General features: G+C 36.7%; 1 protein-coding gene across 3 annotated transcripts in view; it reads right to left on the reverse strand.

The window, feature by feature from the left end:
• Positions 1-13,971, reverse strand: part of LOC127450320 (serine/threonine-protein kinase/endoribonuclease IRE1-like) — an 80,376-nt gene extending 66,405 nt beyond the window's left edge. For 2 of the 3 annotated variants that reach the window (XR_007898945.1, XM_051714323.1), the window contains exon 1: positions 13,789-13,971. Coding sequence is in view for 2 of the 3 variants with exons in the window: in XM_051714323.1 (XP_051570283.1) it covers positions 13,789-13,860 (72 nt within the window). In the remaining variant the exon portion in view is untranslated. Of the gene's footprint in view, positions 1-10,258; positions 10,326-13,788 lie in introns of all 3 variants that reach the window. The other variant, XM_051714324.1, reaches the window with a different exon arrangement.
• Between the last annotated feature and the right edge of the window lie 848 nt (positions 13,972-14,819).

Consider the following 14,819-nt stretch of genomic DNA (forward strand, 5'->3'; position numbering starts at 1 on the left):
ACTAATTAATGCATTCATGATCTCAAGATTAGATTATTATAATGCATAACTGGAAGCATGTCCTGCAAGTTCAATAAATAAACTTCAATTGCAGCAGCCAGAGTGCTGACTAGAACTAAGAAATATCATATTCACGTTTTGTTAAACTTTTTTGACCATCAAAGGTTACCATAAAAAGGCTGTTTATTCTAGCTTTATAGATATGACAGGAAAAGGAACATAATAAAACCATTATCTATTGCACACAAAAACTAAAAGTCTTTATCATTTTTATGTGAAAGTAAAGACTCAAGGGTTTACTATACTGCATCACTGTTAAAAAAAAACAAACAAACAAAAAAAAAAAAATCATAATGTGCCCTTATGTTTTACCATCTCTGTTACCATAGTGATTAACAGTACATTTAAAAGCACAAAGCAGATTGTTGTAGGTCCAGTACTTTGGTGTAATAACATAATATTATTTAATATGGTATATACAGTATTGAAATTTAAAACATAAAAGCATCAAAACGACACCCAGTAATACCTAAAAAAATAAAAAATACATTAAAAAAAACCCAATAGTGCACATGGGAAGTGAACTGAGAGCTGGACACAACTAAAATGGACCAACAGTAGATCCAAACCCAGTTTTAAGGGCCTGGGACAGTGTGAATGCACAGAAAAAAACTGGGTTGTTTTTCAAGCAGTACTTTTTGATCCAGTTAAAAAGGTTTGGTTCTTAAAGAGTATCAAGTGTGAAAACTTTAAACTGACAATAGGGACTCATTCAAATGCTTAAAAACAAGTGCCTTAAAATGCTAAAAAGAAACATTGCATCAGCATGTTGCATAACACTACACACACTAACCAACCCATTGCAAAATATTTTTAGCAGAGATCTGGCGTCTTTCACTATGATGGCTCAGCTCTACTCATGCCATGTGTTCACAGATGTATAAGAACCAGTGCTGTCCGCTGCAGGCTTTATCAAACATGTAATTATCAGGCCCACCCCATCGATCATAGACTTCCACATCCTCATTCTTCTGCTGCTCAGCAGAAACGGGAAATAAAAAAGAAAAAAAAAGAAAGAAAAACTATTTTAAATACACAAATGTGACATGAGCAGGGCTGTTGCAACCATTATAACTGGGGGGACATTTCGAAAGTTCCTCTGCCCACTTTTGGGAGAAATCATTCTATTTTAACAATTTTGTTTTGCAGTAGTGCAAAGTTGTAAAAGTAGTATTGTAAATTGTAGCAGCCACATAAAATGACAAAAAAAAAAGACCAAGCAGAAGCCAGTGCCAAACAATAGATGAAACAACAATTTAAAGAACTTATCAGCTTTACTCATGAATAGTAATTGCAAGACGTTTACCTAGTAGTCCTGACTTGTTTGCTGAAAGGCAGACATTGGTAATGTGTCAACAGTTCACAAGTGGTAAGCTAGCAATGTTGGCTTTGGCTACCTACTTCGACCCCCACTGTTCATGAGATATAAACTGCTCTCATTCTGCAACAGAACCAACCATGCTTCAACCAGGACTGGTTTGAAAATACATAGCCATTAAAAAAAAATAATAATAATTAACCAACATTACAAAGTCAAAGTTTCACTAAAGTCAATTTCTCTACCAACATGATCACACGGGAAGTCGGCATGTTGTGTCAGAGTGTACCGGTACACTAGGATCAAATACATTATGCCAACTCACTGACAAGCGGCATCTCCCATCAGACATTTTTGCATCGGCTACAGCGCGTTTACCTTCCAATGTGGGGCGTGGGAGACCCTGGTTCAAATCCTGCGTTGAAACCAGGATGTATTCATGTATGCATAATCAGTGACGAGTATGATTAGGAGGTTGCATTTTTCCCTCTAACATTAAATTTTTACTCCACTGAAGAATAGGTTCAGGTTTGGGGTTTGGCTTGGGGGGGTCAGTTTATAAAATATTAGGGATGGCACCGATCCGATACCTGGATCAGTATCGTCTCCGATACTGACGTTTTTAGACGGATCGAGTATCAGTCCGATGAGCCCGATCCAAATCCGATACTGTGTGTTAGTCATGTTCGTTACTGTCAAGCTCAATTAAAGTAGTTCACATGACACGTACATTTTATTCAAAGTTACTTGAAGATGTGCAATAGCTCTGTGAATCACAAAAGGCTGTGTTTAATAAGTAAATGAAATGCACGTGCAGCACGTTAGTGAATGGAGCTGCTCTGTTTACACACACCCGCGGCTATTTTTAGCCTTCACGCGGTGCGCAATATTTGAGCGCTTCTCACAAACAACATCTCAGATGTAGATGCTCAATAGTTTGGTTCACTTATAATATGCATTTAAAACGGCGCCGGAGGTGCATTTTACCAGAATCTGAATAAGAAGCAAATTAAACTACTGTGAACTTTCCTACAAACAGACACATACAGAACTTTCTGGAGAGTTCAGAATGTCAAAATAAAAGCGTGAGGGTTTTAAAGTTAAAGGTGCACGACTGAGAAATAATACTTCTGTATTTAAAATTCTAAAAAGTCAATAGTAATAGAAGTAATAATAATATATTATTCTTTTTTATTATTTATTTACAAATTATAACAATATTTAAGTTGAATGCGTTCCAAAAAATAACTGTGAATGAAAAGTGTGTAGTTAGAGGTTTGTGTTTCTTTACATATTAAAGAGTACACCCAATTAGTTCCACACAATAATGTAAAGATATTCTAAACTGATTATGCAAAAAAAAACACAACACTGGTATCGGATCGGGATCGCTATCAGCCGATACTTCAGATATTTGAAAAAAGTGGTATCAGTGCATCCCTATATAAATATGCATTCCTCTTCACTGCATTACAGCCTGAACAGCTGAACACAACTCGCTTCACAACTCACTCTTGGTGCCCCTCTGTGGACATTATACCTGCAAAATAGAGCTTACATGTCCATATGGCCAACAGCACTTACCACTTTGGCCACTGGGGGAAGTGTTTCGCATTTCAGTAAACACAGACCGATTTTAGCTAAAGAAAAGCCAACCTACTGTTTCCAAATTACCTGTGAGATCAGTCTGTCACTAAAGTGTTAACTTGTGCTTACATGATCTTTCCCTAAGACTTTGAGCTCAGAAGGCAAGAATCTCAAGATAAGCGAACTGGAAAAGGCAAAACAAATCTTTATATATACACGCACACTCAAACTTTTTGGTAACACAAAACAGCTTATTTATGGACACTAGGCTGCAACAATTCATTGATAAAATTTATCATTAAAATTATAAATTGACAAAACTGAAAAAAGAAAAAAAAAGACAAAGGCAGAAAACAGCGCTTACATGAGATTTGAAATAAGTGGGTTATTCTCTAGGGAATAGGGAATATGCTACTTTGTTTTTGTTAGTGCCGTTACGTTTTGCTTTTAGTCGAGCACTGAGCCATACGTTTGACGCATTTGCAATCCGACTACTTTGGGATAATTTTTAGCATAGCCAAAGAAAGGTGCATGCGCCGATGTTAAGGAAAGATGCGGACTGAGATAAAACAAGGTCTAAAAAAACAAAGCGGCACATATACAGTAAGTACATAACGTGCTGATGATAAAAATAGCATCACCACACTGTGCATGAGCGGCACAGATGTTTACATGCAATGTAAAATCAGGGTAATGGGCAAATCTATGTGTGCCGATCAGTTTATTCTTAAGCCGTTTATGACCTTACCCAGGGCTCTACGCTAACAATTTAGTTTAAGAGCACTCATGCCCCCAAGTTACATTTTTAGGAGAAAGGTAAAAAATTAAGGGTTAGTCAAAGAAAAAAAGCCACATTACTTTCACAACACAACATTTGTATAAGCAGGTGCTGAGAAAAGAATTACTACAGAAATCATAAAGATAATATATAGTCCTACATGATAAATGACAAAGCAGCATGCAAGACTCAATAATAAAAATGTTCAAGTCTATACTGTTAATTTCACACTCGCCATGATGCAACAGCAGATGTGCCTGATCACCTTATGAAAATCTGTCAAACATAAATGTATTGGTAACATGTTATAATAACTTTGATGTTACTTTCATGCTTTTACTGATTTATGTGATTTTTGAGCTTTAAGTTCACTTGCATTGTATGGACCTACAGAGCTGAAATGTTCTTCTAAAAATATTTGTTTGTGTTCTGCAATAGAAAGAAAGTCATCCACATCTGGGATGGCATGAGGGTGAGTAAATGATGAGAGCATTATCATTTTTGGGTGAACATATCCATTTTATTAATGAAATAGGCCTTCTTTGAGGCGTACATAAACTACCTCAAATTTTATTAGAGATTTCTCCATGCTGTGATTTAGTTCTACTAAGGTGAAGGCTTTGCTCATGAATATTAATTATGTTACATGGTATTCACCCAGTAGGCTTAACGTTTTATTAGCTTAAAGTATGGATGTGCAAAACAACATAGTTCAAAATCAACTAGTCAATTTGGCAGCCCTGTATTATAAGGTTGCATGTCCACTAGACCCTGATCGGATGCGTTTCTCAGGTACAGTATGCATGGTAACTAAGCACAATCCTTCAATAAAATAACTGACACATTCAGCAAATACACTTAAACAAGTAGCAACCTTCAATTTCACAAAATGATCCTCCTTTAAGACATGCTCCAATATAGAGTGGCACAAAACCACTATGCACATCCCACATGCATAATGATGCACTTAAAGCAGACATATCAAGTATAAACTAGGTTTTATGTGCATCCCAGATATAGAATGACGTGCTTAACTCAAGTAGGTATAACTGCAGGCCGGAGATCTTCAAATGGAGGCGGAACCTTTTTGGAGCTCTGTCTGCAGCTATACACTTCTCGCTTAACTAGGCAGTTGGACTCGAGGGTGATCGTCACTCCGAGTCCGCATTTAAAAGTGTATACCTGTTAGATTAGAAATATTGTTGGTGCGCAACATCCAGTTCACAGCATTCAACATTTTGTTAAGTATTATCAACGGTCTGACTACAGTGTTCAGTGTCAATATAACAGCACATAAAGCACAGAGCGCTATCAGATTCACCTCTCTATTCACTCCTTTAAAAGCACCAGCGCTAAACATACTACATAGAACTGAAAAAGCTTTTTACTTTTCTGTTTACTTTAAAATCAATGAAAATATGCCACTGGCACTCTTAAATGTAATTTGCATATATGGTTAGAATAGATCTTTTTATTATGATGATATATATATATATATATATATCGATATATCGGTTTCATCAATTAATCGGTGCCAATAGCTCTTTTTGGAACTATCAGTTATCGGCAAATATCTGCACCGACAGTTTATTTATTTATTTGTATTATTCCTCTGTGTTACACTGCGAATGGTGCTGAAGGACTCTACAGGATAACAGCGGCCTCTAGGGGTGAAATAAAAACAATCACATGGGGATTTGCTAAATCTAAATCTGTCCTCATTGACAATATTCATAATTTTTTGATCCTCACTTCAGTGAATATTTTGTTTTGATTAAATAATCAAGTGTTCTAAATTGAAGCAAGGACATGCAAAGAAAAATGCGACAATATAGAAACGTGCATCGTCAGCACATTGAGTCTCGAACATCATATCTTTTGAAAAATAATAAACCTTATTCCTCATGAAATCTCATCTGGTGAAATATATATTTATATACAAAACACTTCATTTGGTAAATTTAAAGGCTATAAAATGCTTAATTTGGTAAATAGCATTGTAATGGGGCCATTTCAAATGTAGAGTCCCTGGAGCGTTTTGGGTTTGTTTATGGTTAAATGTCCGCATTATGCACCAAATCTTTTTTCTGGTTAGTACTGGGATTTTGGTTGAACAATACACTGCATCTGGGATTATGTTTATTTTAAAAATAAACCACACCGTCTTTTTCCAGAGCAGCCTGTATTTCTCCTGAGGTTACCTGTGGGTTTTTCTTTGTATCCCGAACAATTCTTCTGGCAGTTGTGGCTGAAGTCTTTTTTGGTCTACCTGACCTTGGCTTGGTATCAAGAGATCCCCGAATTGTCCACTTCTTAATAAGTGATTGAACAGTACTGACTGGCATTTTCAAGCCTTTGGATATCTTTTTATATCCTTTTCCATCTTTATAAATTTCCATTACCTTGTTACGCAGGTCTTTTGACAGTTCTTTTCTGCTCCCCATGGCTCAGTATCTAGCCTGCTCAGTGCATCCACATGAGAGCTAACAAACTCATTGACTATTTATACACAGACACTAATTGCAATTTAAAAAGCCACAGGTGTGGGAAATTAACCTTTAATTGCCATTTAAACCTGTGTGTGTCACCTTGTGTGTCTGTAACAAGGCCAAACATTCAAGGGTATGTAAACTTTTGATCAGGCCCATTTGGGTGATTTCTGTTATCAATATGATTTAAAAAGGAGCCAAACAACTATGTGATAATAAATGGCTTCATATGATCACTATTCATATGAATGTTTTTTTGCATGAACAGTCATATTTTCAAAATCAATGCCAAATTTCACAATATCCCCAAGGGTATGCAAACTTTTGAGCACAACTGTATGGTCTGTCTTTGATCTTATGGATGCCAATGGCAATATTCTTTTATTTGATTCTTTTTGCACAAAATTTAATGTTCATTGAAATACAAGGGAATGCAGTTCTCGAATTAAAGCCATTCCGGTTCAGTTTCTTCAACTGGCAAACAATATGGTTATGTATTCACCAGTAAACCCTTATATCCCCTTGTTAATTGTGAATAAGAAAAGTTTTCTAGAAAAACAAATTTAACACCATATTCATAGAAAATAGATATATAAATATTATAAGAAAAGTGAAGTCAACAAATTGAGAATAGAGTATCTAAAATATTCAATTACACCAAACGCAAAGTAAATTAATTTTAAGATTATAAATGACATTTACCCATCTGCTGATTTTTTACGGTTACGTTTTAATTTTGAGCGAAACAACAGTTCTTTCTGTACTAATAACATTGAAACAACAGAACATATATTTTTTTCATGTCCAAATGTTCAGGATTTATAAAGAATGTTTTGTAGAGGATCAAGACATGCATGGAGATGCCTGTACTAGAATATAAACATATACTGTTTGGGATTATCATAGATAATAAAGATAAGGAGTATATTATAAATTGCATAATTATACAAGCTACATTTTTATACACAAAGCAAAATATATGAAGACCCAACCTCTTTTTTTGAACGAAGTACAATTGTTTTTCAGTTCATTGAAATGTATAAAAAAGAAGAATGCTATTAAATTGTTTAATTTAGTAGAAAGCCTTGGAATGACCTAACTTTGGTTTACAAAAATATGTATTCTATTTTTTTCATTTATTTATTTTTCCTCTCATCCTTATTATTATGCTGATGTCTGCTCAGCTTAGTTGAGATGCATGTCATAATGTTTTGGTGACTTGTTTATTGTATTATTTAAATTTTTGCAATAACAATAATAATAAAAAAAAATATCGGTATCTGCAAAATCCACTATCAGTCGACCTCTAATTTTCACACTTAAACTTAAAAGCTCACCTTACACACAGATTCCAATAATTCATAAGTAATATTGTATACATTTACAGTATTATTAGTGTTGTCAAAAGTGCCGGTACTAAAATAAAAAAAAGATACCAGTGTTTCTGCAATACAAGTAGTACCGAGCACCGACTCAATTTGGTACCAGCGCGCAATATGACTGACACACCACAGCTTTAAAATGCTCACAGGCTTCATTTGAACGTGTGCTTTGTTACTCCTTTTACACCGAAATGAACAATTACATCATGATGGCGCCGTGGATGGCCGCCTCGGTGTGGAGCGCTCCTATTGTTTTGTTGTTTTTGTTTGTTTGTCCTGTGTTTAGTAATCTTTTTCCAGTCAGTTTTACCAGAGATGAACTGCTGAACATTCAACAGCTTATACCAGACAGTCTTTTCCCAGTTTTTGAATATTCGGACGTTTTGTTTGACATTTTAGTCGGAGGCGCGGCTGTGTTGTTTAAACGCGCTATGAGATGCAGGCGAGGGAGACGAGCCGGTGTGCTGGTCAAACTCCGTTGGCGCGGCTTTCGAACAGCGCTGCCGAGCATTCATCTTCCGAATCTCCGCTCTCTTCCTAACAAAACAGACGAACTACATCTCCTCACCCGCACAAACAAGGACTTTTCAACCTCTGCTGCCTTGTGCTTCACAGAAACCTGGCTGAGTGAAGCCATTCCGGACAGCACGTTACATCTGCCGGGCTTTCAGCTGTTCAGAGCAGATCGGATTGCATCGCGGAGTTATCGGGGAAAACGAGAGGCGGTGGAACAAGCTTTTACATCATTGAAAGTTGGTGTACAGACGTAACAACTTTAAAGAAGATGTGCTGTCCTAATTTGGAAGTGCTCTTTATTAACTGCAAGCCTTTCTACTCGCAACGGGAGTTTTCCAAGTTTATTTTGGTGAGTGTGTATATCGCGCCAAATGCGTGTGAACACAGCACTGCAACAGCTGTCTGATCAAATCACAGACACAGAACAATACCCGGGCTCACTTATTATTTTTCTTGGGGATTTTAACAAAGCAAATCTCACACGTGAACTGCCAAAATACAAACAGCACATTACATGCCCAACCAGAGACAGAAATACACTGGATCATTGCTACACAACAATAAAGGATGCATATCGCTCTGTCCCTAGAGCAGCTTTGGGACTCTCTGATCACTGTCTGGTTCATCTTCTTTCAACCTACAGGCAGAAATTAAAATCAACCAAGCCAGTAGTAAGGTCTGTAAAGAGATGGACCAATGAAGCAGAGCGTGAACTACAAGCCTGCTTCGACTGCACGGATTGGAGTGTTTTTTGAGGCTGCAGCCACAGACCTGGATGAGCTCACAGATACTATTACATCATATATCAGTTTCTGTGAGGATATGTGCATTCCTACTAGGACTTATTTAAAGTTCAACAACGACAAACTGTGGTTACAGCAGAGCTCAGGCAGCTTCTTCAGGCCAAAGAGGATGCTTACAGGGCTGGGGATAAAGTCTTGTACAATCAGGACAGGAACACACTGAACAAGGAAATCAGAGTGGCTAAAAGAAGATACTCTGAGAAGCTGAAAAACAAGTTTTCAGCTAACGACCCTGCATCAGTGTGGAGTGGCATGAAACAACTCACAAATTACAGGACTCCTACCCCCAACCCTGTGGGGACCAACAACTGGCTGACGACCTGAATGTGTTCTACTGCAGATTTGAAAGGCCCAATCTCACACCCCACACCCACTCTGACCTTCACTTCACACAAACAACAACACCTCCTGCAACTCCCCTCCTCCCCCCTCCTGCTACTCAACCTGCACTTAAGATCTGTGAAGATGACGTGAGCCGCGTCTATCAGAAACAAAGACGAGGAAAGCTTCAGGCCCAGATGGCGTCTCACCAGTGTGTCTTCGATCCTGTGCTAACCAGCTGGCCCCCATCTTCACACAGATCTTCAAAAGATCACTGGAGCAGTGTGCAGTCCCATGCTGCTTCAAACACTCAATCATTATTCCTGTCCCAAAGAAACCAAAAATCACAGGACTTAATGACTACAGACCTGTTGCCCTGACGTCTGTGGTCATGAAATCATTTGAGAGACTGGTGTTGGCCCACCTGAAGAACATCATTGGACTTAAATTTGCTTATCGAGCAAACAGGTCTGTGGATGATGCAGTCAACATGGGATTGCATCATGTCCTGCAACATCTGGACAGACCAGGGACATATGCAAGGATCTTTTTTGTGGACTTCAGTTCGGCTTTCAACACCATCATCCCAGCTATTCTCCGGACTAAACTACACCAACTCTCTGTTCCCATGTCTATCTGTCAGTGGATTACCAGCTTTCTGACGGACAGGCAGCAGCTTGTGAGACAGGGGAAACTCACTTCCAGCACCTGTACAATCAGCACTGGTGCCCCCCAGGGATGTGTGCTCTCCCCACTACTCTTCTCCCTCTACACCAATGACTGCATCACCAAGGACCCCTCTGTCAAGCTCCTGAAGTTTGCAGACAACACCACTGTCATCGGCCTCATCCGAGATGATGATGAGTCTGCATACAGAAGGGAGGTTGAACAGCTGGCTGTCTGGTGCAGTCAAAACAACCTGGAGCTGAACACGCTCAAAACAGTGGAGATGATTGTGGACTTTAGTGTGATTGTGTGAACACCCCAACATTGACCCCCCTCACCATTCTAAACAGCACTGTGGCAGCAATGGAGTCATTCAGGTTCCTGGGCACTGCCATCTCACAGGACCTGAAGTGGGAGACACACATTGACTCCAATGTGAAAAAGACCCAGCAGAGGTTGTACTTCCTTCGCCAGTTGAGGAAGTACAACCTGCCACAAGCACTGCTGATACAGTTCTACTCAGCAGTCATTGAGTCTGTCCTCTGCACTTCAATAACTGTCTGGTTTGGTTCAGCTTCGAAATCAGACATCAGAAAACTACAAAGGACAGTTCGGACTGCGGACAAATTCCTTGTATGTGTAAGCATACTTGGCAATAAAGCTGATTCTGATTCTCATTAATCAAATTAAAATCGTGACATGTCCTAGTGTGATTTATTAAACCGCTAAAGGCTGCAATCTTAGTGTTGATGAGCTGCCTACTTTAAATGAATGTATAAATCTGACCGCTCAAACACTAGAAACTCCACAGACATTGAGAATCACTCACGTTGTTTGAGATGGCAAAGCAGAGAACTAATTCACAGTGAACCACGCAGCACATGTAAACTATATATTTATATATCGCAAATCAACTTTATTTATATAGCATTTAAAACAACAAAGTTGACCAAAGTGCTTCACAGCAATACAATTAAAAACATAAAATTTCAAAATTACCACATACACAAACACCAGTAATCTAAAAATACATGAGATCTCAGATGAGAACAGATTTAAACAGATGAGATTTTAGACGTGACTTGAAAGTCTTCAATGATCACAATGGGCCGTGTCGGGAACTGTTTATCCAGAAAAGTGAAGCTTCTGGCCAAAAAAAAACGCACGTCATATTAAAAGTTAGATTATAAAATAAAATAAAAAACTAAATGCTTGAAATTGAAGAAATTAAATAAAGAATTGAATACAAATATATTACAACTGTATAGTAAAATGTAATATTCACTGAAGTAATAATAATAATAACAATAATTAATCAAAATATCACAAGCAAGACAGCTGTTGAATAAAAGTTTGGCAAAACAAAATGTTAAAAAGTTATATTTTCACTTAATAAAAGTTTTAAAAATTAATTGTTTAGACACCATTTTGATGATTAAATTAAACTTTAAAACATGTTCTGGAAAATAACAATAATTATTAAACTAGAATTATTAAAAATAACTAAATAAAATAACTTGTGCTCAATAGCACATTATCATATTAGCATATTTTTGCTGTGGTATCTAATGGGGCTTTTCCACTGCACGGTATAGCTCGACTCGACACGATAATTACGACATCCCTTATAGCATCCATTTTAACAGCAAGGTTATTCCTTCTATAATTATGTACAGCTTCCGAATGTTGAATATATGTTGAGTATGAAATGCACTGTATGTTGATGCATGTATTAAGTTAAATGTTGAGTTAGTAATTAGGGAGAAAAAAATTTGTTAAGGACACTAACGAAAATTAATCATGGTTTTATTAAGTAATACTGTAGTAGCCATACAGTAACCATGGTTTTACTATAGAGATATTGTAGTAGCCATGACTGAATTAACAATAACTGCTGTCACCATTGATTTCTTGGCAGAAATCATAGTTTTGATACAATTAACCATTGTTTTACAATAGTAATACTGTAGATTCCATATAGTAACTTTGGTTTTACTATAGTATTGTAACCATGACAGTAACCATGTTAATTTTGTGGTTACTATGTTTTTACTTAAAATACCATGGTTAAACTATCGTTACTGTAGTATAACCATAGTGATTTGTAGTGAGGGCAAATCTCTTGAAGTGTTTGTTACCAAATAGAATATTTATATATATATATATATATATATATATATATATATATATATATATATATATATATATATATATTATATATATATTTATTTATACACTGGCAGCCAAAAGTGTGAATGATTTTATGCACTGCTGCCACATGACTGGCTGATTAGATAATCGCATGGATGATTGTTGGTACCAGATATATTTATGAAAAGAATATCATCTCAGAATGCTATTCTGAGATGTGGGTTGGCGCTGTTTTGGTGGCACGAGGGAGACCTACACAATATTAGGCAGGTGGTTTTAATGTTGTGGCTGATTGGTGATTATGCATTATAACATACTATATGCAATTATAAGACAACCCATTTATTGATGAAATTCATGAAATCTGCACATTTTTAAAAAGCTAAAATGTAACAAAAATTATTAAAAAACAAAAATAAAATAATAAAATACAATGTTAAATTAATACTTTTGTAGTGTACCAAGTAAAAAGGTTCCCTGTATAATTAACTGCATTAGCTGTAGAGGTGGGAAAAAATATTGATATGTTAAAGTATGATGATCCTTTCTTTGTGATATTGCATTAATATTTGCACGCAAAATATCAATATTATTATTTACATTTTTCCACATTAATATTGTGGTGATGTGGAAAAAAATGAATTGCATTGTACATAGATAATCAGAAATAAACTGGCACTTTTATATTAATTTAACAATGCATTTGGTGATTTGGAAATCGTTTTCTTAAGTCCGATGAAGACGAATGAGAAACATTGAGTGAAATATCGCAATATATCGTCGTTTTGAATCGCAATACACCAAAAATAAAGAATCACAATAATATTGTATCCTGACTTAAATATCGATATTATATCGGATCGCCTGCTACCCCTAATTATTTAGCTGATGGAGAATTTCTTCAAAATGTGAATAAAATCAAGACCTTGAGAATCAGAATCCAATCGGGAAATCTGCAGCAATTACCCAGCCAAACAAACTAAGTAAGTAACTAGTTTGTAGTTTACGTAACGCTTTTATCCAAAGTAGTTCACTTATTACAGATACAGTCCTCCTGGAGTAACCTAAACTTCAGTGTTGTGATCAAGGCCACATTGGTGATAGTTCATGAGTCAGCACCTGGGGGCTTTGAACCTACAACCCTTTCAGTTAGTGCATGCTATCAGATTGAGTACCGTGACTCTGTGAGATAGAGTTCTAGTCCTGTCTAATCCTGATCGTGACACTAGTATAGACAGACACATGCTCGTGAACTGAGATGAGAAATAAAATGTGTTGCATAGTATAGTACAGGTCAGGAGAGGATAGGACAGTACGGTATATGATGTGACATAGTACTGTACACTAAAACGGACACTACTGGTCCTTTATCAAGTTGTGAACGTGTCGTGTCATATAAGGCCATTTGCTGTATGTTTCTGCTCAGATCATGTGTAACAACAGCACCGCGTGTTTCAATCGAAACGTATCTTCACTGTCCTTATAGTCCAATTACATCACATCAGACATCTATTCAATGACACATCCGTGTTCTAGACTTAAAATGCAAAATGCAACAAGGCAACATGTCAAAGCGATCAGACATCAGGAGTGTGATCGATCAGTATGATTGACCAGCGATTAGCTGCCATTACTCCAGTATGAAATAAATGAACATGTATTCTAGTGATGTGAGATCAGGAGGAGGGTAACCGATCAGTGATCAGTTTTCACTCACCATCATAAAGCAGCATAAAATCGCCGTTATAATCCACACAAGAGCTCTGCTACACACGCCCCACACCATCATACACACATAAACACGATATGACCCAATAGAAAACGCGTCAGATGTGTGTGCTTTATAGCGATAGTTCACTCATTGTGCTGCCGCTGCGACTGATCATCATTCGTGCTCAAAGCGTTCATCAGCACTCTCCTGCACATGCGCACAACAGGCCGAAGGCGGGGCTGTGAGACACGTCACTTCAGCTTGGACCGGAAACGGGACTTTTTTGTTGAAGTGAGGTCTGTTTCTATGGCTACGATCATTGGCCGCTGAGAGAAAGGACAATTGAAGGTATTTTAATTCAATCAAATAGTTTATTATATTCAGTCATTTTGAAAACTGTGTGGAGCACAGCGTTTTAGAATATCATAGTGATGCAGATGACAGAGAGATGTTGTTTGATATTTCAGATTTTTTATTATTATTATTATTATTATCATTATGCATAAAGTATTCTGTCTATAGCAAAGAATTAGGACAGATTAAAATAAAGCACACTGTTTTGAGAATAAAGTATTTATAGAGGAGGTAAATTAGTTGAATTTTTTGGTATTATTTTAGATTCACAACTCACATTTGAAAAACAAAGAAACTTTCAAAAAATGTAAAGATCAACTTAAATTGTTTTAAACTGATCAGACAGTACATTTCAAAACAGCTCAGCTTTTTATGCATGCAGTGATTTTATCTCACATTTCATATTGAATTACCTTGGTTTGGACTCAATAGTGAATCCACAATAAATCACAACACAATGTAATCAGGCTTTAAAAATAATGGACAGTAAACCAAATCGATGGCATCATTCTTATATTTGAAAACAACAACAACAACAAAAAACAACAATCTGCTTAGTTTTCAAAGTGTTATATACTTGTCATATACACTAACTGAGCACTTTATTAGGAACACCTGTACACATACTTATTCATGCTGTTATCTAATCAGCCATTTGTGTGGCAGCAGTGCATAAAATCACG

This window comes from Myxocyprinus asiaticus, chromosome 13, assembly GCF_019703515.2.
Source record: "Myxocyprinus asiaticus isolate MX2 ecotype Aquarium Trade chromosome 13, UBuf_Myxa_2, whole genome shotgun sequence".
Classification (NCBI taxonomy): domain Eukaryota; kingdom Metazoa; phylum Chordata; class Actinopteri; order Cypriniformes; family Catostomidae; genus Myxocyprinus; species Myxocyprinus asiaticus.